This window comes from Loxodonta africana, chromosome 7 (genome assembly GCF_030014295.1).
Source record: "Loxodonta africana isolate mLoxAfr1 chromosome 7, mLoxAfr1.hap2, whole genome shotgun sequence".
NCBI lineage: Eukaryota > Metazoa > Chordata > Mammalia > Proboscidea > Elephantidae > Loxodonta > Loxodonta africana.
This window is the reverse complement of record NC_087348.1, coordinates 115,251,620-115,275,903: the sequence shown is the minus strand read 5'-3', so window position 1 is coordinate 115,275,903 and position 24,284 is coordinate 115,251,620. Positions and strand designations below refer to the sequence as shown.

The window sequence follows — 24,284 nt, the reverse complement described above, 5'->3', positions numbered from 1 at the left end:
TCGCGAACCTTTGCCCAATTAGATTGTGGCGCTCTCACCCAAACCTAGGACTGGCTATTTGAAATAGCTGCGACGCGGAACTCTGGGCGGAGCGGGTTTAAAGCGGATTTCGCGCGCCGACAGCGTGGGCCTGTTATTGGCCAGCGACTTCCTCCCTTTGTGGGAGCTCCCTGCGTAGCCGGGGTTAGGGGTTGGGAGGAGCGCCCGAGTGACGCAATAGCCTCTGCGGCCAATCGGGGGCGGGAAAGAGAGGCCGAGGAGGAAGCGGATCCGCTGCCGCGCAGCTAAATCGCAGCGAACTATCCGTTTCGTCTCCCTCCGCCGCTATCGGGGCCTAAGCGGGAGCGGCTGGGACGGCGTCGCTGGGTGGGCTGGGGCGGAAGTGGAGGCGGAGGGAGACGGCGGTGTCGTTCGCAGGGACTTGGTCTCTCGCGGCAAAGCTCTGGTGGGCGCGAGGCAGGGGGAGGAGGAGGAGGAGGGGCCAGCGGCCCGGGCGGTGGCAGCGGCGGCGCCTGAGTTCCCCGTAGGGCTCCGCCTCGCAGCGGGCGGCGGTAGAGGAGGAGACTGAGGAGCAGGATGGCGGCCTCGGCCTTGTATGCCTGCACCAAGTGTACCCAGCGCTATCCCTTCGAGGAACTCTCCCAGGGGCAGCAGCTCTGCAAGGTCCGTGGGCGCTGCGCGGCGGGCGGGCGGGGTTTCCTTGGCCGTAGCCCTCGGGGGCTGGGAGTCCGCTGCACTGCAGTCCCACACTGCCGGCGCTTCGGGGTTTGGGGGTCTGGAGCCTTTGCTACCCGAAGTGGAGACCCCTTAATACAACTGCCTGGGCATCAGCGGGGAAAGGTCCCTAAGAGGGATACAGAATTTTGCCCTCTTCTAAGCGGCCCACGACGGGGCCGACCCTAGCAGCGCCTGGGGGTCTTGGATGGGGCTGAGTGAAGCAGCCACCTGTCTATGCCGCAGAGACCCTGGAGTGGAGATATTTTCATCTCGATTTTCTACCTGGTCTGTCCTCTCCTTCCGCCAGGGGACGGTTTTTGCACTTTCTTGCTAGGAATCTGAAGCCGCAAAGCTGATGGCATCCTTCTTCCCTATCCAGGAAAGAGAAGCGGCTGGCTTGGGAACAGAATGCTCTATGATTTGGAGCACCCTACATCCCGTAAAAGCCGGGATGCTGTCTGTGAGCAACGGTGCAAAATCAGTAGTTTCATATTTAACTAATCCCTGAAATTGGCCCTGACAGTTTTCTTAATTTATTTGTAACATATCTCCATGTCTAATAAAGACAAAGACATGTATGTCTTCCATAAGGAATTATGTCGTAATTGGCTACTGACATGATAAGTCACTCAATTGTCTATGTTAGGAAACAGGTTTTATTGATGTTTTAGACATCTGACTAGGCGCTAGGCTACGTGATAATTTTCCACCATAAAAGTAAGGTTTGGAACTTTAAGGTAGATACTAATGTATTGTTTCCTTACAGGAATGCCGGATTGCTCATCCTATTGTAAAATGTACTTATTGCAGATCAGAGTTTCAACAAGAGAGGTTTGTATACTTGGACAGTTTTTTTTAACTGTTAAAGACAAAGCATTGCCTTTAAGGAACACTTGGAGATTATAATTTTACGGTTGTTATTAAGTATTTTTAAAAATGGTATTTCTAAATTAAAATTGTAAGCCTTTTACAAGGTGGGAGAGAGAATGTTGCCAAAAAAACAATGGTTGTTTCTTTACAGTTAGGCTTCAGTTTGTATGTCAGGAAATAAAGAATAAATCATTGCACAGAAGATATACAGCCTTGCTAACAAAAACGAAAATTTAAACAACTGCTGTTAAACTATAAAAAAAATTTTTTTTTTCATAAAACATTACTGCTGACATGGATCTGAGGAAAGGTTTGTGCTGTTCCCAACTACCTTCCAGGAGTGAAATCTAGTAACTTGTTACCAGTGCAACAACAGCACATACTTTTTAACAGGGCAGTTCCACTTTAAGAACACACACAAGGAAGTAGCCTAAAAGAAGAAAAAATAACTCCACAAGTAAGGATAGATATCATAATAGAGAAGAATGGTCCAGTGGAGAGTTAAGTAGGTACTGATATGTAAAGCTATGCTGTGTGAAGATTTTGGAAATAGGAAGGAAACATTGAGGTTTTTGGTTCGTTTTGTTTTGTTTATGACAAATACACATTAAAAAGTGAAAACATTTATCTCAAATTGGTAGTTTCAGGGGAAGTAAATTTGGGTAATACAACCCTAAAAAGATTCTCTGTAGTTAAAAAAAAATTCTTGGTTTCTATCAGAGTAAATAATTAAAAGTACTGCAAATCTTTGGCTCATCCATTTGCTTATCATTGTGCTAAATTAATTTCAGAAAGCTACGTAAATTTGATCATTTATATATCTTTTCTTTTTCAGCAAAACTAATACAATTTGTAAGAAGTGTGCTCAAAACGTGAAGCAATTTGGCACAGTAAGTATGTTTCATGTTTTCATTTCATGTTATTGTTACTAGTCAATTAGTGTTTTTCACAAAGATCCACCTTTTTAAAATACATGTGTTGCTAGGTCACTGCGAGTCAGAATCAACTCGGCACCAACGGGTTTTATATTCTAAAATGTTTCAACATTATCAACACATTTCATCAAATAAATTTTCTGTAAACAGTCTGATGGGAAGGTTACGGAATTTAACAGCAGTGAAATTGTGTGCGTGATTTACGTATATTGAATTTCGTTGTGAAATTTGTGAAGTAAAAAAGTCAAAATACAGTGAATAATGGTTATGGAGAACCTTAATTATCCATAAAGTTAGCGTAATCAGACTTTTCCTCCTATTCAGAACTATTGAAAGCAGCACAATTTAAGTGTTTATTCAAAAAAATCAAGGCAGTATCCTAGCCCAAATTCTCTCTTGTGCCTATAAACCCCCCAAAAAACAAACCCGCTGCCGTCGAGTCGATTCCGACTCATAGCGACCCTATAGGACAGAGTAGAACTGCCCCAGTAGAGTTTCCAAGGAGCAGCTGGAGGATTCGAACTGCTGGTCTTTTGGTTAGCAGCAGTAGCACTTAACCACTATGCCCCCAGGGTTTCCATTGTGCTTATAAGTACGTTATAATCATTATTGGTTAGAGTTCTGGCTTCAGGGCTCTGTGAAATCCTGAATTGTCTTTTGGATTTCAACGAAAATCAAGCTCTGTTGTTGTTTGTGTTGGATACGTTTGTGTTTTTTTTTTAATTGGAAATTTATATTTAGTATATATTCCTTGCATCATGTGTATGTGTATATAGTAACAAATTAATAAATTTTTTTTATTTTTTTAGTTAATAGTGTAATTAAGCAGCATATTAAATTAGCAGAAATTCATTGCCTCAAATTCTAGATACATGAAACTTTTCTGTACATGTGTGCCTTTATTTTCATTCGTTGTACCTTTTTTTGTGTGTAGCTTTTATATTACATAACTTTGCAAATCGTAAGTGTATTTTTCACCATCTTATTTAAAGATTCCAATAGAGAAGCACTGCATTACATGATTCTAGAAATACTCATCAAGTGAATAGAGACATGAAGAATGTCATTGAATATGACAGAGGAACAGACTTGACAGAAAAAAAATTTAGACTTACTGGTGTAATTAATCTCAGAAATATGCCTGTAACACTGATCATGTTTTATGTGGCAAATTTCTAGTCTTTTTAAATGTGTCAGAGAAAGTGTGTATCTGTTTTTCAGCCCAAACCTTGTCAGTACTGTAACATAATTGCAGCATTTATTGGCACAAAGTGTCAGCGTTGCACAAATTCAGAAAAAAAATATGGACCACCTCAGACTTGTGAACAGTGTAAACAACAATGTGCTTTTGATCGGAAGGAGGAAGGAAGAAGAAAGGTATGTCTTAATTATAATATTACATCTTCTGAAAATTAAACACAATACCAAACAAGTTGAGGATTATTATAATTAAAACACTGCTGAGACATGATCTCTCCTTTGGGTCTTTGAAAACGGGTTAGGTTAAAGTGCAGGAATGCTAGATTTTTTCCTTACTTGCATCATATGTAGATTCATTTCAGTCAATTGGAATTACTATGCTTTGAAAGTTCTGTGCTATTTGGTTATCCCCATTTGATTCAAGAGAATTACTAACTGCTGTTAAGCACATCTTTTCAGTTACTCACCCTTTTTGATGATCAGTTGACGTTGCTGGTGTGAAAAACTACTTGATGGCACATGAGTACTTACAATTTAGTCTTGTGCCTTTTGACCTGAGGTTCATATTTGAAACCATTGTTTGCTCTTCTCTACATACAGTGACATAATAAGTGTATGTGCACGGCATGCCTCTGCTGGCCGACAGTCACGCAAGCCTCCTGTTGTGTCTCAGTTTCAGTGGGTTTGGAGGATAACTGTCTCTTTGAGGGGCTCCCCCGGATCTCTCAAAGCAATGTGTGCATCCTCCCTAGTTGTGAGGTGTCCCTCTAGCACTTGTGTGAGCAAACTAAACAGAAACTTAATGTTATTTCAGTCTTAATTTTGGGAAGAAATCTCTTTCCCTCTCCCGGACATACATATATGTCATACAGGCTCTCCTGTTTTCTATGAACTCATAATTTTTACTGTAGTGGGAAATATTTTATCACTTTAGTAATTACGTTGTAATTGAGATTCACTTTTTAATGCCTACATAACATTTCTTTGGTGTGTATATGTCATCAACGTATGCTTATTTTCCAGTTAAAAGAAAAAAGGTTAGTATGTTTGACTCTCCAAATTAAAAATGTCTCCAGGCTTATGGGAAGTCTAGATATCGTTCCCACCAGTTTTATCCTTGAACTGACATTTTCCCAAGTTTCAGAAAAGTCTTCATTTCACTTCCGTTTTGCAAGGTCTTCACATTTGTGTGTGTGAGTTACAGCTGGAAGTTGAGCACTTTACATGATTTCACATACAACCAATTTATGGGTGCATTTAGTCTAATACAAATATTTTCTTAAAAGGTTGATGGGAAGTTACTGTGCTGGCTCTGTACTTTATCCTATAAGAGAGTTTTACAGAAGACAAAGGAGCAAAGGAAGAGCCTAGGATCTTCACATTCAAATTCATCCACTTCATCTCTTACTGAGAAAGACCAGCATCATTCAAAACATCACCACCACCATCATCACCATCACCATCGTCACAGCGGTAGCCATCACAAGTAAGTACTTTGAAATCATGTTTTCTGAAGTCCTCCCTAACATTTTAATGACACATCGGTGTTTAGCTTCTTAAAAATATTGACTGTACTAGTCTAGTTTTCATTATACATGGTAAGCTTCTTCAGTGTCTAAGGCTGTTTCCCCACTTAACTCAGTTTATAAAATTACACACATATAGCAGGTTTAGCTGTTTGCCATAATAATAAAGATTGAGGGTACTGCTATATAAAATTATGATTATATCATGAAGCCAAGACAAATACATCAGGGTTAGTTAATGCTTTGTTGGTTTACATAATCAGAAGTCCCAGGATTATTTCTTTGTTTAAAAAATTGTTAGGAATTTATTTGTAAAAATCATATTTATAACAGTTACCGATTTGCTTTACTGAGAACAAATTTAAGCCAGTGAGTAGGAAATAGATTGTAGCAGTATCTTTTGTGGTCATGTTAGAAGCATTAGAAATCTTAGAAGTACCTAAAGTGTGAGAAATAATATTAACTAGTGGTACTTTTCTGATTTTAAAGGCACACAGGCAGGAACTCTGTTCAGATATAGATAATTGCTTGATTCTTAAAGTGGCTTCGGGGCGGGGGGAAGTTATATAGTAGTAATATCTTAACCTTTATGTTAATTGTGGAGAGGGTTTTTTCAGTGTCATTTTAGTCTTCATGGAAGAATCAAGAACATAAAATACAAACAATTAAAATGGAAAAAGCAGGGACATGATACTCATTTTCAGAAGAATTCGATGTTTTTTCCTGACTTTCTTTGATTCTTTAAAGTTTCAGATGTTTAAAAACATAATTCTATCTCTAGAAACATGATTTGCCTACCACTTTAGGAACATATATTGCTGTTTTTGGAATGTTACATAGTTCTATTTTATTAACAAGATTTTATTCTCGGTTGTAGGCAAGTACATAGTAGATCTTTCGGTTTTATGAGACACTGATATTATTTTTTCAGTAGCAGTTTTGCCAGTTGACTCACCATGTCGTACTTCTGTTGCTGTGTGCCGTTGAGTTGATTCCCACTCATAGTGACCCCATGTGACAAAATAGAACTGCCCCATAGTGTTCTAGGCTTTAATGTTTTTGAGAGCAGATCGCCATGTCTTTATTCTGCAGAGCTGCTACAGAGCTCTTGGTTAGCAGCCGAGCATTTTTAACCATTAAGCCACCTTATATAATATATATAATAACTTCCAGGAGTCCCTGGGTGGAGCAAATTGTTAAGTACTCGACTACTAGCTGAAAGGTTGGCAGTTCAAACCCACACAAGGTGCCTTGGAAGGCAGGCCTGGCAATCTGCTTCTGAAAAGGTCACAGCCTGGAAAACCCTATGGAGCAGTTCTACTCGGTACACTTGGGGTCTTCATGAGTTGGAATTGATTTGATGGTAACTAACAACATAATGGCTTCTAATCGTGCTGTTTTTAAAGAAATCTCGTGGTCTTTGTATCAGAATATCGCAGGCAACAAAGGAGTATGAATCTCCCTTGGTTTGCTTCTTTAAGAAAATAAGACAGAGTAACTATATACCATAGTGGCATCTGTCAAACCTCCTCCTAAGATTTTGCCAAAATGTCCCTTTCCCCTGTCCTTACAGATAAATTTGTCTTAACATGATGTGAAAGGACACACAGTATGTTTCTAAAGATCAAATTCTGTGACAGTAGCAGAATGACATTTCAAAAGTAAAGGGAAAGAGGAAGGTTTTGACTTTCAATTTTTATTTTCCTTTTGTTACTCAAGAGAAACAAACTGGATAATAAAACGTTTTATGAATAGGCAACCAGTTGATATAGGCTTATCTTTAGTTCAGTAGGCTGAAATCATTATGAGGACCATACGTAGTCTAATATATGGTGTTTGAGGAAAACAAAACAAAAAACTAAGATCAAACTGGACCCATTAATGGCCAACCTTCAGGAAGCTAAGATTAGAATCCCAAGTGTTTCTGTTAAATCGCTATTAATGTGATTATTCTCACTTTGAGATCTGGATACTGTTGTTAATCCATGTGTGAGTTTATAGTTTGATAATGTTTATAATGAAATTTGTGAATAAAACAAAAAGAGCTCCAGCTGAATTCCTCACTAGGGTCACCATCCGTTGTCACAAGAAAAGAGTAACTGGAGTTGATGTAATTACAATAATTATTACCCCAACTTGGTATTTATTTAAAGCTGATTCTTAAGAACATGGTCAACTTTTTTGCTTTTGCTTAGAAAACTTACGTAGCTAAAACAGTAGTAGATTTTATACATACAGATGTAAATATGTGTATGCGTATGTGTTAGTGTATGTGTATTCTTGTACTAACTCATATTAAGTCTTTTTACATACGTAACACTTAATTCTCATCTCTCTAGACAGTACGTATATACGTTTTACTGATAAGGGAACTGAGGTTCAGGGATCTTAAGTAACTTGCTCAAGGTCAAATCAAATAGCTCAGGTCTTCCAGTGTCTTCTAACCATATACTATATGCCTTCAACTTTGATAGCAGCTCAGCTAAGATATATAGTATCATACACTGAGAAAATTCCTGTATTATATAAGTAAGTGGTTAGTGTCTGGCACCTAAGAGGTGTGTGCTCCGTACATGTTGTTGAGCGAATAAGCTAGGGGTTAGTGAAGGATTGCTTAATGTGCAAGTATAGCTGAAAAAGTGTAGCATAGTGAATTATAGGGTGGCTATTTTTTTTTTTTTATTAGTAGCATGGCATAATTGAATAGACGTATTGTAACATTAATTATAAGTAAAAGTGTAATTAGTGTGAAACTTTCCAGTATTTTCAGCATGACTTCTCCAAAGTACACCCATTCCTTACTTCGGGACATGGTTAGGTTCTAAATATCAGGTTGTTATGTGAAAATTGGCGTTAATGTGAAAATGGAGGATTTTTTTGTATGTTTTCAGATCATCCATTTGTCCATTTTATATACACACACGCAAATATATTTTTTAAGAAAATATCATGAAAATAATAACAGCTAAGATTTACTAATGTGCTTATACTGTGATGAGTCCAGTTATAGATTATCCCTATGTGGAGAAGGAGGCTTGGAGGAGACAAAGCTGGAGAAAGCCTGGCTATGTGACTAGAGGGCCCAGGGCTTAATCACTTCACATTGCTCCTGTGCTGGGTCAGAACTTCCCTTGTAGAACTCCCTCAGGGCTCTACTCCCACCCCTGTAAGGCTTGCTCTGCCCTTGGGACCAGGTGAGTCACTGAAGCTCAGGACTTCCTGCAAGGACTCTGGGAGCCTGACTGCCCACTTCAGGCCCAGTTCAGCTCACTTTGGCACGTCATTAAACTTGCATGCATTTCTTCCAAACACCCTCTCCAGTGCCTCTTTGTTTCCTCCCTTCCCACTTCACAGCAATTTTGAGCTACAGGGCTTCAGACCATGTAGGAGCTTGGAGCCCAGAACAGGTGCCAGTTGGCTCAGTACTGCCTTTGCGTCCACCCAGGAAGCTGTCAGGAGAGAGTATAGGGCACAGGGCAGCTCAGCCCAGCTTCCTGGAGGGCACCTGGAGACCCTCCTGGAGGGAGGGGACATTCCGCAGCCATTGCCGCCATGCCTGCCACCTCATTAATGTGCAAAATAGTCCCATAGTAGATTTTTTACTATTGTAGTAAGTGTAAAATATCAAATAACGAGATGCTTGATAAGTGAGGAGTTAGGTGTACCGACTAAAGAAAGATCTAGAGGCTTTGGAGAAGGTTCTTAGGAAAAGTAGGACAGAAACAAAGAAATTAACGTATTTCCTGATTCAACATGACACCCTAATTTGGAGTAATTTAAATTATTCTAAAGGAAGAATTTCCACTTAGAATTATTGGGTAGGCCTGACCTTAAATAGGGATGTAGCATCTTCTGTCTGAAATAGTAAGGGCAGCCTAAGCACAGTGATTCCCAAACTTTATACTGTTCTGGTGGTTTTCGTGCTTATATACCCCAACCCTTAGTATGATATTAAATTGAATTATGGAGGGTCCGATTACAAAGAAAATTCAGTGTCATGCCTTTCTTAAAGAACTTAAGATAGTGGTCGTTTCATTAGAATTTAGTTCTTTAGAATGTGAATCATTCAATATATATTAGTCTGAAAACTTAATTGAATATGTCTTTCTCTGAACAAAATATTACAATTATTTCTAATTTGTTTCCATTTGGAAAGTGTGCTGTTAAATGTAGCCATATTAAATAAATATTGTTATTAGATGTCATTTATATGTCTTTCAGAATCAGCAATTTGAGTCCAGAACAAGAGCAGGGACTGTGGAAACAAAGGTAAGTACATTAACATATTTTCATAAGTGTTCTGATATGTGTATTTTTCAATGTGACGTCCCTTCAACTTTGTTACTTAAAAAAAAAAAGTTACTTAGGCTTTAAAAAAGAATCAATAGTGTTTAATAATATTTTGGGAGAAGAATAATTTATCATATGATGCCTCTGCCGTTTTTAATTATTCTTATTAATTTTTGGTTTCAGCCATAAATCCTCTGCAGCAATTCAGAATGAAACTCCAAAGAAAAAGCCCAAATTGGAATCTAAGCCATCTAATGGAGATAGGTAAAAATGAATTCCTTTAGTGTTACGAAAATTCAACTTAAACAGCTATGGTTGATGACTAGTTATTACTAGATAAAAAGAGGAGAAACATATAGCTTCTACATTGAATTCTTCGGATTATCTGTGAGAATAAACAACCAGTTTAAAAACTTTTAAACTTAATTTTGGCAATAAAGTGGCACTGAACTATGCTGTTCTGTTTGGGAAATAAATATGGGTTTTGAAAAAAAGAAAACATCTGAACTGAGAATATTCTCTTTACCTTAATTATCCATCAAAGAAACACAAATAGATGTGGTATTTTAAATTGACCTGTTTTTAGATTTAAAATACTAGCGCAACTTTGTTTTAGTTCATTAGCCAAAAGTTTGCTGATGTTACTGTAGAAATTGGCTGCCTATTGCTTTACACTAGAAGTATTGACCCCCTAAAAGCTAATACTGAATTATATTTCTGCAGGTGTATGTAATGTGTGCCATTAGTAAGGTAATTTGCCAGTTGCATCCATTTCTGTCAGGTACATATTTTTTTGCATTAGCCTTAAGGATGTTTGTGGAATTGTCTAATTTATGCAATTTGAACACCTGTTAATTTTCCTTCTATTTTGTTTAACTGTGTTTTACTTTTTTCTTTTTAGTAGCTCTATAAATCAGTCAGCAGATAGTGGGGGAACAGACAATTTTGTCCTTATAAGTCAACTGAAAGAAGAAGTGATGTCACTTAAGCGTCTCTTACAGCAAAGAGACCAGACCATTTTAGAAAAAGATAAAAAGGTAAGAACATGGTTCACTGAACCCTGGCAAGATTTACATCTTGGCTATTGCTTGGTAATTGCAAATCTTACTAAACAACCTGTTGCTGACAAGTCAATTCTGACTCAAAGTGATGCTGTAGGACAGAGTAGAACTGCTCCATAGGGCTTCCAAAGCTGTAAGTCTTTACAGAGGCAAACTGCCACATCTTTCTCCCTTGGAGCAGCTGGTAGTGGGTTCACACCACCAGGTTTCAGTTAGCAGCCAAGCGTTTAACCACTGTGCCACCAGGGCTCCTTAGACTTCCTTTTGTAATTTGATGATGATTGTTGCACGCGATTCTTATAAGATACATTACAAAAGCTCAGTTGAAACCTAAGCCATCTAGTGAAGATCAGTAGAAATGGTCTTTTGGAATTTTAGTTCTAAGAGTTGACTGAACTAAGCTAATTAAATTTGTAGTAATTTCTGAACATTAATTAGGTTTTATTAAACATGTAATTTTAAAATAAATCTAATGTCTTAATTTGAAACTGAGATGTAAATGGAATACTGTGTGAAATCTTGTGACTTAAAGTAATTGAGTATAGACTCTCTGACATACTGATCATGCATTTGTTTCAATAAAGGTCAAAGAGCTGGTGAAAAGTAATGTTTTGAGAATTTTGTCTGTGGTTGTCTTTGATTAGCAGTAGGTATCAGATCATTTTGTACTAAGGAAGTGTACTTACTGGGACTTCCCTGTATCAGTTAGATCAAGAGGGGTATTAAATATATTATCTATTTATTGAAAAGAAAAATGGTAACAATTTTAGACAGTTAAAAGTTTCCTTATGGTATGAAATTAGGATAGTATGTCGGGTAGATACGGGGCAAGAAACAGCATTGAAATCGTTTAGCCATACCAAAGTTTACATCTTGGAGCCCTGGTGGTGCAGTGATTGAGCACTTGGCTGCTAGCCAAAAGGTCAGCAGTTCAAGCCCACCAGCTGCTTCATGGGAGAAAGATATGGCAGTCTGCTATCATAAAGATTATAGCCTTGGAAACCCTATGGGGCAGTTCTACTCTGTCCTACAGGGTCACTATGGGTCGGAATTGTATTGACGGCAGCAGGTTTGGTTTTTTGGTTTTAAGTTCACATCCCAATTCTAGTACTTCGAGCAGACTGCATGACTTTGAGCAGAATGCTTTCACCTCTTTGTACAACCTCAGTTTTCTCATTTTAAAAATGTGGGCATTGATACCATCTCATGGGGTAGTTGTGATTAAATGAAAATGCATCATACCTAGTAGAGCTTCGATGTTTAAGTGTTCGTAACTGCTATTACTGATATTTGGTCATTTTTGAGTGTAGAATCTACTTTTACACTTGTTTTATGATCTTCAGACTATATCTAGCTGGACTTATATTAAGCATCTTCTGCAATAGGAAGATATTAAAAATATTTTTTAGAATTATAAACAAGACATCGTTATGCATATATACGTGAATTATCCATCTCTGAGTATCTGTCGCACTGCTTGAGCTGGCTTTTACCTCTGACGTTCAACATCTTTCCAATCATCGTTTTCATCTATTCACTGTCCACCGAGTTGTCTACTCACTCACTCATTGAGCCATCCACCATCCATCCACTCATCCTATTCATCTACTCATCTGTCCACCCAGCTGTCTACTCACTGACTCATTGACTCATCCACCATCCGTCCACTCATCCTATTCATCTACTCATCTGTCCACCCAGCTGTCTACTCACTGACTCATTGACTCATCCACCATCCGTCCACTCATCCTATTCATCCCCTCATCTGTCCACTCAGCTGTCTACTCACTCACTCATTGACTCATCCACCATCCATCCACTCGTCCTATTCATCTACTTATTTGTCCGCTCAGCTGTCTTCTTACTCACTCATTGACTTATCTACCATCCGTCCACTCATCCTATTCATCTCATCTATCCACTCAGCTGTCTTCTTACTCACTCATTGACTTAGCTACCATCCATCCACTCATCCTATTCATCCGCTCATCTGTCCACTCAGTTGTTTACTCACTCACTCATTGACTCATCCACCATCCATCCACTCGTCCTATTCATCTACTCATCTGTCCACCCAGCTGTCTACTCTCATTTACTCATCCATCTCCTCATGCTGTTAATTTACTCATCTCTCCACCCAGCTGTCTACTCACTGACTCATTGACTCATCCACCATCTACCTCCTCCATCCACTCATCCTATTCATCTACTCCCTGTCCACCCAGCTGTGTACTCACTCACTCATTGACTCATCCACGTGTTGACGATTAGTCGATTTAACTTTATTTTAATACATTTGTACCTTTAAGCAAATTCAGCACATGAAAATTAGAATTTACAAATAAGATAAAAATAAAATAGCATTGGTGTCTTATATTTTATGGTTCCTTTTGATTTGATTAACAGCAGGATTTTTTAAATGAATGTACTTTTGTGGAAATTTCCTCTGTGCACAGATTTAGAGACACTTTCTTGCACGGAGCCAAATATTTCATGTTAACCTAAATAAAAGTTGAATAAAATGATAAGTTTGCAGGAAAACAACAGTGATTCCCAAACCAAATAGTAATGAATTGTGGGATAAGGACTGTTTTTTAGATTTTTATTTTCCTGTTCTTAGCGTACTTATTCTACATTAATGCAGTTTGTTGAATGTTTTCTGCTTCTGTTAGTGTTCTTTTTTGAAAAACATGGGGATTGAAATTAACAGTGTTAGGAGAAAAATAATCATTGTAAACCTGAAATAGCTACACATTTACAACTTTTTTTTTTTAAAGTAAATGTAAGACAACTAAATTATCTTTCTGAATTTATTTCACAGTTACTGAGTGACTTCTAGAGCCAGGCACTTTACCAGATCATGAGGATATAAACATGAGTAAATGAACTTCTGAAAGTTCACAGTCTGGAGGCAACTCAGTGTAGTGAATTGACGTTTAAAAACAAGAATTCCTTTGTAGTATATAAAAAGGAGGAAAAGAGAATTCAGTTATTCTGTTACTGTGACAAAAACAGAAACCCTGATGCAGAGTGGTTAAGCGCTACGGCTGCTAACCAAAAAGGTCAGCAGTTTGAATCCACCAGGAGCTCCTTGGAAACTCTATGGGGCAGTTCTACTCTGTCCTGTAAGGTCACTATGAGTTGGAATCGACTCGATGGCTGTGGGTTTGGTTTTTTTTTTTTTGGTTTGGTGACAAAAACAGTGGCTTTTATTCAGAAAGAAATGTAAGATGCCATGACTTTATGTTGTATGTTTTTCAGCCTACTAGCTATTAGGTTAATACAGTAATGACCATATTAACCTTTAAAGCTTACATAATGAAAGCCATTTAAGAATAACCTGTAGCCTTTGTCTGCATGGTTCTGGTAATGAAAATATGTAATACCAACTTTTTTTTAGTTGGAAGTCACAAAATTTTGTACTTTTGTATATGTCATTTATAAAATAGTTGTTATGAAACCTTTTTTGCTTCTTGAAACCACTAGGTTTTTTTTGTCTGTTTGTTTTTACGTTTATCTAATTCAGCCCAAATTTTAAAGTAACTCCATTTCCCTTCTCATTCCACATTAGTTGTACTTCTGTGGTTTGTTCTCCATTTTTAACTTATAAGATAAATAGACTGCAGCTCTTGGTTAATAAGACTGCTCCTCTTTAGACTTGCCCAGTGTGAAACTTCTCCTTTTATTGTTGAAAGATTATTTTAACCTGAAACCAGTTTTAATGTTTTCTTTGTGAAACACATCACTAATATGAAGCACATTTTAATTGAAGCATTTTCAAAGGTACTAGCCCTAAAGCTTTCCTGTTGGGATATCAGTCACCAAACTCTTTGACCAGTGACACACCACCTTTTGAAAAAGGGGCAGAGGCATATTCTCAAAAGTTTTACTGATGGTAAACATTGCTATCTTAATGTTAAAATTACACTATAGTAAAGTAGGGAGGCGCCCTGGTGGTGCACTGATTAAGCGCTCAGCTGCTAACCAGAAAGAAAAGTCAGTGGTTCAAAGCCACCAGCTGTTCCATGGGAGAAAGTTGTGGTAGTCTGCTTCCGTAAATATTTACAGCCTTGGAAACCCAATGGGGCAGTTCTACTCTGTCCTATATAGGGTCACTATGAGTTGAAATTGACTCAGTGACAGTGGGTTTGGGTTTTTTGGTTTATTGTAAAATAAGTAGAATTCATCATTTTACAAAGAAATTCTAGATAGGATATAAAACTCAGAAAATTGGTATTAGTGTCTTCCATATATGTAATGGTGAGTTTGTTGCAAAGGAATATTAAGAATGGTGTGTTTTTGTGGATATATTTCTTTTTTTTTTTTTTTTTTTTAATCCCTCAGCTAACTGAACTAAAGGCAGACTTTCAGTACCAGGAGTCGAATTTGAGAACAAAGATGAACAGCATGGAAAAAGCTCACAAAGAAACTGTGGAACAACTACAGGTAAATGACATCATTTATATAAATTGAGTGTCAGGCAAGGGTTGCTAAACTCAGCTAAAACATTCACCGACTTAGGCTACTATATTTTTATTAGTATTTGTGCATTTTCATCTTTGTTTTGACTTTATGTTAATTGTTAAGTCCTGATCCCATTAAAAGTTATAGTTTGGAATCAGTTGAAAGGTGATTCAATACATTAGTCCTGGAAGCTTTGCCCTAAACCTCAACTGTGTCCCACTGTTCTCCTGCTCCATCAGGGATTCTCTGTTGTGTTCCCTGTCAGAGCAGCAGTCGGTGGTAGCCGGGCGCCGTCTGGTTCTTCTGGTCTCAGGTTGGTGTAGTCTCTGGTTTATGTGGCCCTTTCTGTCTCTTCGGCTCATATTTACCATATGTCTTTGTTGTTCTTCATTCTCCTCTGCTCCAGGTGGGTTGAGACCAATTGATGCATCTTAGATGGCCGCTTGCTAGTGTTTAAGACCCCAGACACCTCTCACCAAAGTGGGATGCAGAACGTTTTCTTAATAAATTTTGCTATGCCAGTTGACCTAGGTATCCCCTGAAACCATGGCCCCCAAACCCCTGTCCCTGCTAATCTGGCCTTCAAAGTGTTCAGTTTATTCAGGAAGCTACTTTTGGAGAAACAGGGTTTTTAAGGTTAAGTCTTAAATGCGTAGGGGCAGCCAGCACACAGGCTTCTGACCGATGGGAGGAAGCAACTTCAGAAGGAAGAAATTAATACTGTCCTGGCTTTTTTAAAACATAACTCTGGAGGGTACTTGGCTATTACTGTGTTTTAGTTTTATATTCTTTTTACTTCTTTGCAAGTAGCTTAAATTGAATAGGATTGAAAAGTGGATTTCAGAACTTGTTGAAATTACTGGTATAGATTGTCTGCTTTTAACCCTCATCTACTGTTTGAAAGAATTTTTAAGAGGAACTTTGCATAGAACCTAGTACATGGTAAGCATTCAAATACTTAAGTGAATGAGTGATGGCTTGTGGAAATGCTCATCTGCCCTGTCTTGAGAGAGTGCTCATATTGTATATTAGGCTTCTTGTACATGATGGTACAGGATGGTTTTCATCCACCACAAATATTATATTTAGTTTTATGATACTCTTATTTTTCTCATTCAGTTTCTAATGCTGAGTGATTACCTGGGGGCAAAATATTCCATAAGATGATCTTGGATTTAATGAGATGTAACCAAAACTCTGGAGTAAATCCAGACTGAAATAAAGAAAAACTGAGCAGTACTTGGATATGATTTAAATGTGGTAATTATCACTATTCAAAAGAGAAGTTTTTCTTTCGTTTTGTTTTGTTTTGATCATAGCTGTGAGAATAATGGAACCTCTCTGACATCATAGCCTGGTTGGCATCTTAAGCCCAGCTCCTCTTGATCGGTAGATGAAGCTTCATATAGTAAAGTAGTAACTAATATTTGTATAGAAGTGTGGCTTTTTTTTTTTTCATTCTTGTACTTTAGACCAAGGTTTACAGACCAAGCTAGCTTCTCATTAAACAGTACACATATTGTTTTATGACATTGGTTAACAATCTCACAACATGTCAGCACTTTGCTTTCTCAACTTTGGGTTCCCTGTTATCAGCTTTCCTGTCCCTCCTGCCTTCTAATCCTTGCCCTTGGGCTCGTGTGTCTCTTTAGTCTCATTTTGTTTTATGGGCCTGTTTAATCTTTGGATGAAGGGTGAACCTCATGAATGACTTCGTTTCTTAGCTAAATGGGTGTCCAGGGCCATACTCTTGGGTTTTCCCGAGTCTCTATCAGGCCAGTAAGTCTGGTCTTTTTTGGGAGTTAGAATTTTGTTGTGCATTTTTCTCCAGCTCTGTCCGGGACTATCTGTTGTGATCCCTGTCAGAGCAGTCAGTGGTGGGAGCCAGGCACTATCTAGTTGTACTGGACTCAGGTAGAGGCCGTGGCAGTTGTGGTCCATCAGTCCTTTGGACTAACCTTTCCCTTGTGTCTTTAGTTTTCTTCATTCTCCCTTGCTCCAGATGGGGTGAGACCAGTGGAGTATCTTAGATGGCTGCTCATAGGCTTTTAAGACCCCAGACACTACTCACCAAAGTAGAATGTAGAACATTTTCTTTGTAAACTGTGTTACGCCAGTTGAGCTAGATGTTCCCCAAGACCATGGTGCCCACAGCCCACAGCCCTCAGCCCAGTAATTCAGTCCCTCAGGGAGTTTGGATGTGTCTGTGGAGCTTCTATGACCTTGCCTCAGATAAGTTGTGCAGGCTTCCCCAGTATTGTGTACTGTCTTACCCTTCACCAGAGTTACCACTTACCTATTGTCTATTTAGTGTTTTTCCATCCCCCTCCTCCCCTCCCCCGTAACCATCAAAGATTGTTTCTTTTTGTGTGTAAACCTTTTCATCAGTTTTTAAAGTAGTGGTCTCATACAATATTTGCCCTTATGTGATTAATTTATGTCACTGAGCATAATGTCCTCCAGATGCATCCATGTTACAAGATGCTTTGCAGATTCATCATTGTTCTTTATCATTGCATAGTACTCCATTGTACGAATGTACCATAGTTTGTTTATTCATTCACCTGTTGATGGGCATCTAGGTTGTTTCCATCTTTTTGCTATTGTGAACAGTGTTGCAGTGAACATGGGTGTGCATATGTCTATTTGTGTGATGCGTGTTATTTCCGTAGCATATATTCCTAGGAGTAGGATTCCTGGATTGTATGGTATTTATATTTCTAGCTTTCTAAGGAATCGCTATATCATTTTCTAAAGTGGTTGGATCACTTTGTATTCCTACCAGCAGCCTCTCCAACATTTGTTGTTTTCTGTTTTTTTGATTTGTGCTAGTAATGCCAGAGTGAGATGGTATCTCATTGCAGTTTTGATTTGCATTTCTCCAGTGTCTAGTGATCGTGAGCATTTCCTCATGTGTATGTTAGCTGCTTGAATGTAGAAGTGTGACATTTTTTATGGGAATTTACATGTTATTTGTTTTTTATAATAACTCTAAGTTATGTAATATACCCATTTTATAGATGAAACTGTGGTAATACAATTAGTAAGTAGAGAACACTGGTGGTACAGTGTTTAAGGCATTCAACTGCTAAGCTCAAGGTCTTTGGTTCGAACCCACCAGTGGTGCCACAGGAGATGTGGCAGTCTGCTTCCGTAAAAATTACGGCCTTGGAAACCTGTGGGGCAGTTCTACTCTGTCCTTTAGGGTTGCTCTGAGCTGGAATCAGTCAGATAGCAACGAGTTTGGGTTGCCCTTTTTTTTTTTTTTTTTTTAAGAACCTACAGCTGTGTCTTCTGACTCAGATATAACTGTACTTTCCCCTGTTCTACACTGGCTCCTCCTGCTTTGAGTCCCCAGCTTCTATCTATTTTATCCTTGTTATCAGACCAACTTTCTTTTGTGTTATTGCTGGAGACATCTGTCACTGTTAAGGTGCCCCCTTTTTACTCCACCTCCTTTAACAACCCAGTTTTGACTAGTAAGATTCTCTACTAAGTGCAGTTAATGTAGTTACTTAATTTTCATATCTATATGTGATAAGGAATTGACTGCTATGACAGAAAATTTACCTTGTTGGTAGTTCTTAAAACCAAACTTATTAAATAAGCAGTCAGCATCAGAAGACAAAATTGCTTAAAATACAGAACAACAGCCCTCCAAATTATCTAAAGTGCCACATAAAAATTCTACCTTTTTGTCCAGTGTTTCATCCTCTGTGTAATGAGAATAGTAAAAGTACCCAAATCAAAAAAAAAATTCTACCTTTTGTTGAGTAGACAAGTGGATAAAAAGGAAAGGGAACTAACAATTTGGCTACCATGTACCAGCCCCAGTGTTATGCTATGTATTTAGTTCTTTCAGCTCAACTCAAGGCCTTTGGCTGAGTTTCTGTTACCAATGAGAAGGTATACTCCAGGTTACATAGCAGATAAGTGGCAGAGCCAGGATTCAGAGCAGGGTCTGTGTGATTCTTGAGATGTTCTTTCTTTTATGTCAGTGTTTTCGAAACAATTTTTGACTTAACTTGCTTAAGAGTTTTAAAAGCATTTCACTGATTTTCTTTTGCAGGGTGCATAATAAAGTAATTTTAGGGTAACAAACTTTATATATTTAAGTATTGTGTTATGAAATTCATTTCTAATTATTTGCATTAGAATAAGAGAAATTTGGATTTGTCTCCATTTAACAATTGAGGCACTGTTTATTTTTCTTAAATACTTTTTCTTGCATGATTTATCAACAAATAAGTTCATTCGTGCATTTGATTAGGGGACTGAATATACAGGTGCAAAATGAAGATTGCCGAAGTGTCAAAAATAGAAAAAGCTGCTTTTAATATCGCATGTTAAAGTGCTTTTATTTTACACTTAGAATATGAAATTTATAAATTTGGGGTTTTTTGTTTGTGTATCTTGATGATTGAAAAAAGGTGATTTGAAGATTCACCTTTAAATGATTTGGGGTGTTAGTATAAGCGTTTTTATGTAAATGTAACACAGATCTGTGGAGATCGCTTTTAGGCAAATTTGCAGAAGTGTTCTTTTTTAATGCCCTTCATTAAATTGTATTTTTAATTTTTCTGTTTCTTAAGTTTCCTGTCTTTAGCCAGTGGGTCTGTTGTAGTTATAAATAGTAGGCAGCTAACGTTAAAAAAGAAAACCACCACATTGACTAGGACTGGTCAGCTGAGTAACAAACCCATTGATCAGGAGTGTGCTCACTTGATTTTCACTAACTGCCAGGCATTCTCACTTGATGTGCCCTATGAGTTTCTTAGGCTGTTTAGTTTAACCAAAAAAAAAAAAAAAAAAAACTTGTTGCTGTCAGTTCAGTTCTGACTCAGCGACCCCATAGGGCAGAGTAACCAAACAAAAAACCAAACCCAGTGCTGTCGAGTCGATTCTGGCTCATAGGGCAGAGTAGAACTGCTTTCATAGGGTTTCCAAGGAGTGATTAGTGGATTTGAAGTGCTGACCTTTTGGTTAGCAGCTATAGCTCTTAAGCACTTTGCCACCAGGGCTCCAACCATTATATAGAGAAACCTTATTATGTGGAAAACTTATTAATCATGCTGCCAAACATAAAAAGCTATTTGATTTACACGTAAAAGATAGCATTGGGAATATTTGCATTTTGGAGGTCATAGGTGTTAATTAGGGAAAGTTGGATTGGAGAAGGCAGGTAGAAGCACAAAGCCTGAAAAAATTTATATTTCATGAAACTGCTTTAAGATGTTTAAGGCAAGGTATTACTTGGCCATACAAAGACTCGATTAGAGTAGAAGAAGAAAGTACTGAGGTTAAGAAAGTCTTATCTGGAGAAAAAAATTTTAAGACCTGTAGACAAAAATGATTTTCAACCATATGGCACAGGATTTCTTTTTAAAAATTTGTTATATTTAGGGCAGCATTCAGGTTTCAAACTGTTTTCAAAGCTCCTCCCATTTTGGCCCAAAACTTCAAAGTAGTTGCTCATTAATATATTTGTACACTGGGAGTCCCTTTTCTTTGTGTTCCCACGTTTAAGAGGCTGCATAGGAAGGCAAAGGCAGTCAGAATATGAAAATACTGAAGTCCCTACTTACACATGCGCCCTCACTAACCACTAGTGACTGTCGTAGCTCGGACTCGTTGGCCCAGTAACAGTCTTTGTCAGCGAGTGATAGAACGTTTGATAACGAAGTGCAAATTCGCATCACTGGCAGATGGAAATTTTGAATCTTTCCCAAAAAAGATTTCAAGCTGTGGCGAACTGAGAAACAGTGATGTGTAACTATGCAAATCACACAGAGTCAGTGTCAGATAAATGTATGGTAATTTAAGGAAAGGAAATAAAATCAGAAAGGGTACTTCAAAAGCACAATATTTGACCGTCATTAAGGAAGTCCTTTTTGCAAAACTAACCTTTTATGATTGTACTGTAGAAAGGTAAACGTCAAATGAGAGCCGTCATACAATTTGTCAGGAAATATTCCTCCCAAATCAACACCTGATTCATTCGTTGGTGTTATTAATTATGAAACACACCTTATTTTTAGAGTTTTTTCATTTATGTTTTTAAGTTAAAGGGCCAATCTTTTTTTCCCTCCTATTTTTTTTTTTTACTATGAAATTTGGACTCTTAAGTGCATTCACTTTAAGTTGCGTTTTTCATAAGCAATTGTATCTTTTGATAAGAAATTAATATTGACATTTACAAAGGGGGCTGGTAAACCAATCAAGCATTTTCCTTCTACATATCCAACATTTAAGAGATGAATTTAAATATACCAATTTTTTCATTTGATTGTCTTGTTTCACAAAAATCTTGTTTATATAAATGAAGAGAACAGATTTAAATAGCACAACTCAATAATATTTCACATATTATCAATGTTTTTGTCTCCCACAGGCCAAAAACAGAGAACTACTCAAGCAGGTTGCAGCATTGTCAAAGGGTAAAAAGTTTGACAAAAGTGGAAGTATACTGACATCTCCTTGAGAAAGTAGTTATTCATTTAGTGTTTCTACTTAAAATGTAAATTTGGAAAAGAAAATTCTGTGAAGCCCTTAAATTCTGTGTAGTGGAAAAATATTTTTGCACATCAAATGAATTGGCGTGTTTCCTATTCACTTTTGTAACTGATATGCAGCATTTTTTAAGTTGTTAAAACATTTAAATAAAACTTCAACTGGTTTGAAGTAACTTTTTAATTATTTGATATCCAGGAGCTTTCTTGCCAGCAATAGTATTAACAGTTGTAAAGGAGTGCATGAGTAGTGCTCTTCATAAAAACACGACATGCAATAATAGAGTAGGTATGGTTTTAAAAAGTTAAAACAGCAGGGTTTTTTGTTTTGTTTTTTGTTTTTACACTATGCTGATTTCAGATAAACAGTTTTCAATTTAGAAATATAAAAACTTTTAAATAAGGAAAATGGTAAACACTGGCTTTTTGATAATTATGTTTTTACTTTGCATCAACATGAATTTAGGAAAGAATCATGGTGCTTTTATTAAACTTCAGAGTATATGTAAATATGTTTTTTAAAATTACATCATTAACATTAGTAACCTAGTATTTTCATCATTGGTATAGGACTTAATGTTTATTGTACAGTTTCAAGGTAAAATGTGTTTTTGTTTTGTAAAAACTACTGTAGATTTTTACTTACAAGTGCCTTTTTGCCACCTAATGTTTTTATTTATAGGAATGCTGATCTTTTGTATATACAGTTTTAAAATCATGTTTACTAAATGTTTGTATATAAGTGCATATGTACAGAAGCCTATTTCAAAAGAAAATCAAAGTTGCTAGTAAAATGTTTGAAGTTGCATTAAGAACTAACTGATAATGCATATAGACTTTAGATGATTTTGTGGTTTGTTTCTGTGTGATAAGGGAAGGTGTTGGTCACTGAATTATGTCAAAATACTTCCCAAAGATTTAATATTAAATCATTTCTGATAATTTTATTTTTTATGTCATATGGCTTCATGTTCATATTATGTGATTTACATATTTTGCTTTTATAAAATTTATAATGTTTCTACAGTGATCTATATTTCTGCTTTCCATATGTGTGGTTATCTAAGTTAATATTTATGTACACGATGCTTAATTTGTAAATTTTAAGCAAATGTGGAAAAAATTAAATAATTTTTTCATCCAGTCTGTGACTACTTTGAATAAATTGGAATTTACTGTAAGATTTGGGCGCTATTTGTAAGAAAACTGTTTCGACATCTTCAAAACTGTCTGTAAAAGGCTAGGGTAGAGTGGGATAGGTTATGTGAAGTTACTGACTAATTATATTCCGATCCAGTGATTTTCATCCTGTAATGGGATTGATCTTCTACTTAATGAATACCAGTTCAGACTTTTAGTTCAATTTTAAAGCATCCATGTAGCATGAAATTTTTTTTCTCCTAGGAACTTGTGGATACTTATTAAGTTCGTCAGTTCTGAAGATTTTTATTATAAGCAAGCATTGATTATGAATGTCGTATTGAAGATTGTCTTCCTGAGCACATAGGAAGTTTGTCTTTCCTAAGCACATAGGAAGTTTTTATCGATCCTTTTTAACGTGGCTTGCACTTCGGTATGTTATTTCTATGTTGTTAGCTGCTGTTGAGATGGCCCCCAGCTCATGGTAACCCAGTGCACAAAGGGATCAGACAGTTGGTATCCATAGGGTTTTCCCTGGCTGATTTTTCAGAAGTACATTGCCAGGCCTTTCTTCCTAGTCTGTCTTATTCTGGAATCTCTGCTGAACCCTATTCAGCATCATAGCAACATAATCCCCCACTGACGGACGAGCTATTCCTCCAGCTACAGCTTAAGCGACACCACTCGCTTCTTGTCTGGCTTGGGGATACACCTAACCTGGAGTAACTTTCACGAGATAGCAAAAGATTGAGTCAGTCAGACGTGGAAAAAGTAAGTTTATTTTTATGAGGTTTTTATGGGATCTTCCTAAATTTGTATTCTCAACCATGATAGATAATGCTTTCTGAACGTGGATTTTAATGTTTGCAGGACTTGCTAAATTCATAAGATAGTCCATTACCTTTCTTTAAAATTTATGTTTTATATTCTGGTTTCATGCCATTTGTCAGTCCACAGTGGTCATTATGGTTTTAAACTGTATAGTAGTACTTACACCCTAATGGAGCTGCTACAGAAGTAAGTCTCTCATCACCCCCTTATTTAAGTAACAAATTAAGAATCAGTCTAAATAATTAAAAAAAAAATTAGGCCTTGTAAATTTCAAGGCTAAAACTGTTTAGGGGCTTCACAGTATTTAGTCCTAAATAAAATACCGTTTCTTTATTCCATGACCTTATTTTATAAATTAAATTTTTTGAAATTGTGTAAACTAGTCATTGAGTCCCAGTCCTGGATCTGTAGTGTATTGACATAATGAGCTGATAATCTTTAAATGTGGATATGTAAGGAGATACTATGGTGTGCTGTATTGTGCATTTTAGCCTGTTTTCAGCTATTAATGAACATTTGCCAGTGAGAGTCATTTTGGCTCAAGTTATTTATGAATCAATAGCCTGTGAATATTGCAGTCCTTTTTAGATTGTATTGGTCTAAATATGCATTCTGCAGTGGACCTGTTAAGCTGTTCACATGTATAAACTATTGAAATACTGTACTTGTACACATCTGACTGTTGACATTTTGTACTTTTTTTTCTAAATCTAATATTTCACAATAAAACATGTCAAAAGC

At 37.2% G+C, this 24,284-nt stretch overlaps 1 protein-coding gene across 2 annotated transcripts; it reads left to right on the top strand.

Moving 5' to 3' along the window:
• Positions 1-259: 259 nt before the first annotated feature.
• Positions 260-24,284, top strand: FAM76B (family with sequence similarity 76 member B). Of its 2 annotated transcripts, none has more exons than XM_064288837.1 (10): positions 260-663; positions 1,484-1,548; positions 2,423-2,477; positions 3,744-3,899; positions 5,009-5,208; positions 9,470-9,517; positions 9,722-9,802; positions 10,443-10,575; positions 14,944-15,045; positions 21,455-24,284. In XM_064288837.1, exons 1-10 carry the CDS (start codon positions 577-579, stop codon positions 21,542-21,544), a joined length of 1,017 nt encoding a protein of 338 aa, XP_064144907.1. In that variant the 5' UTR covers positions 260-576; the 3' UTR covers positions 21,545-24,284. The 2 variants fall into 2 exon arrangements, with proteins under 2 accessions (XP_064144907.1, XP_023410471.2); XM_023554703.2 differs by having other exon boundaries at positions 263-663; positions 10,440-10,575.

Excerpts from the sequence above, each read along its gene's own strand:
- FAM76B (XM_023554703.2), top strand. The coding sequence starts at position 577 with ATGGCGGCCTCGGCCTTGTATGCCTGCACCAAGTGTACCCAGCGCTAT. Across the intron at positions 5,209-9,469 it reads CACAGCGGTAGCCATCACAA|AATCAGCAATTTGAGTCCAG; the intron begins GTAAGTACTTTG and ends TATGTCTTTCAG. Across the intron at positions 9,803-10,439 it reads AAGCCATCTAATGGAGATAG|TAGCTCTATAAATCAGTCAG; the intron begins GTAAAAATGAAT and ends TTTTCTTTTTAG.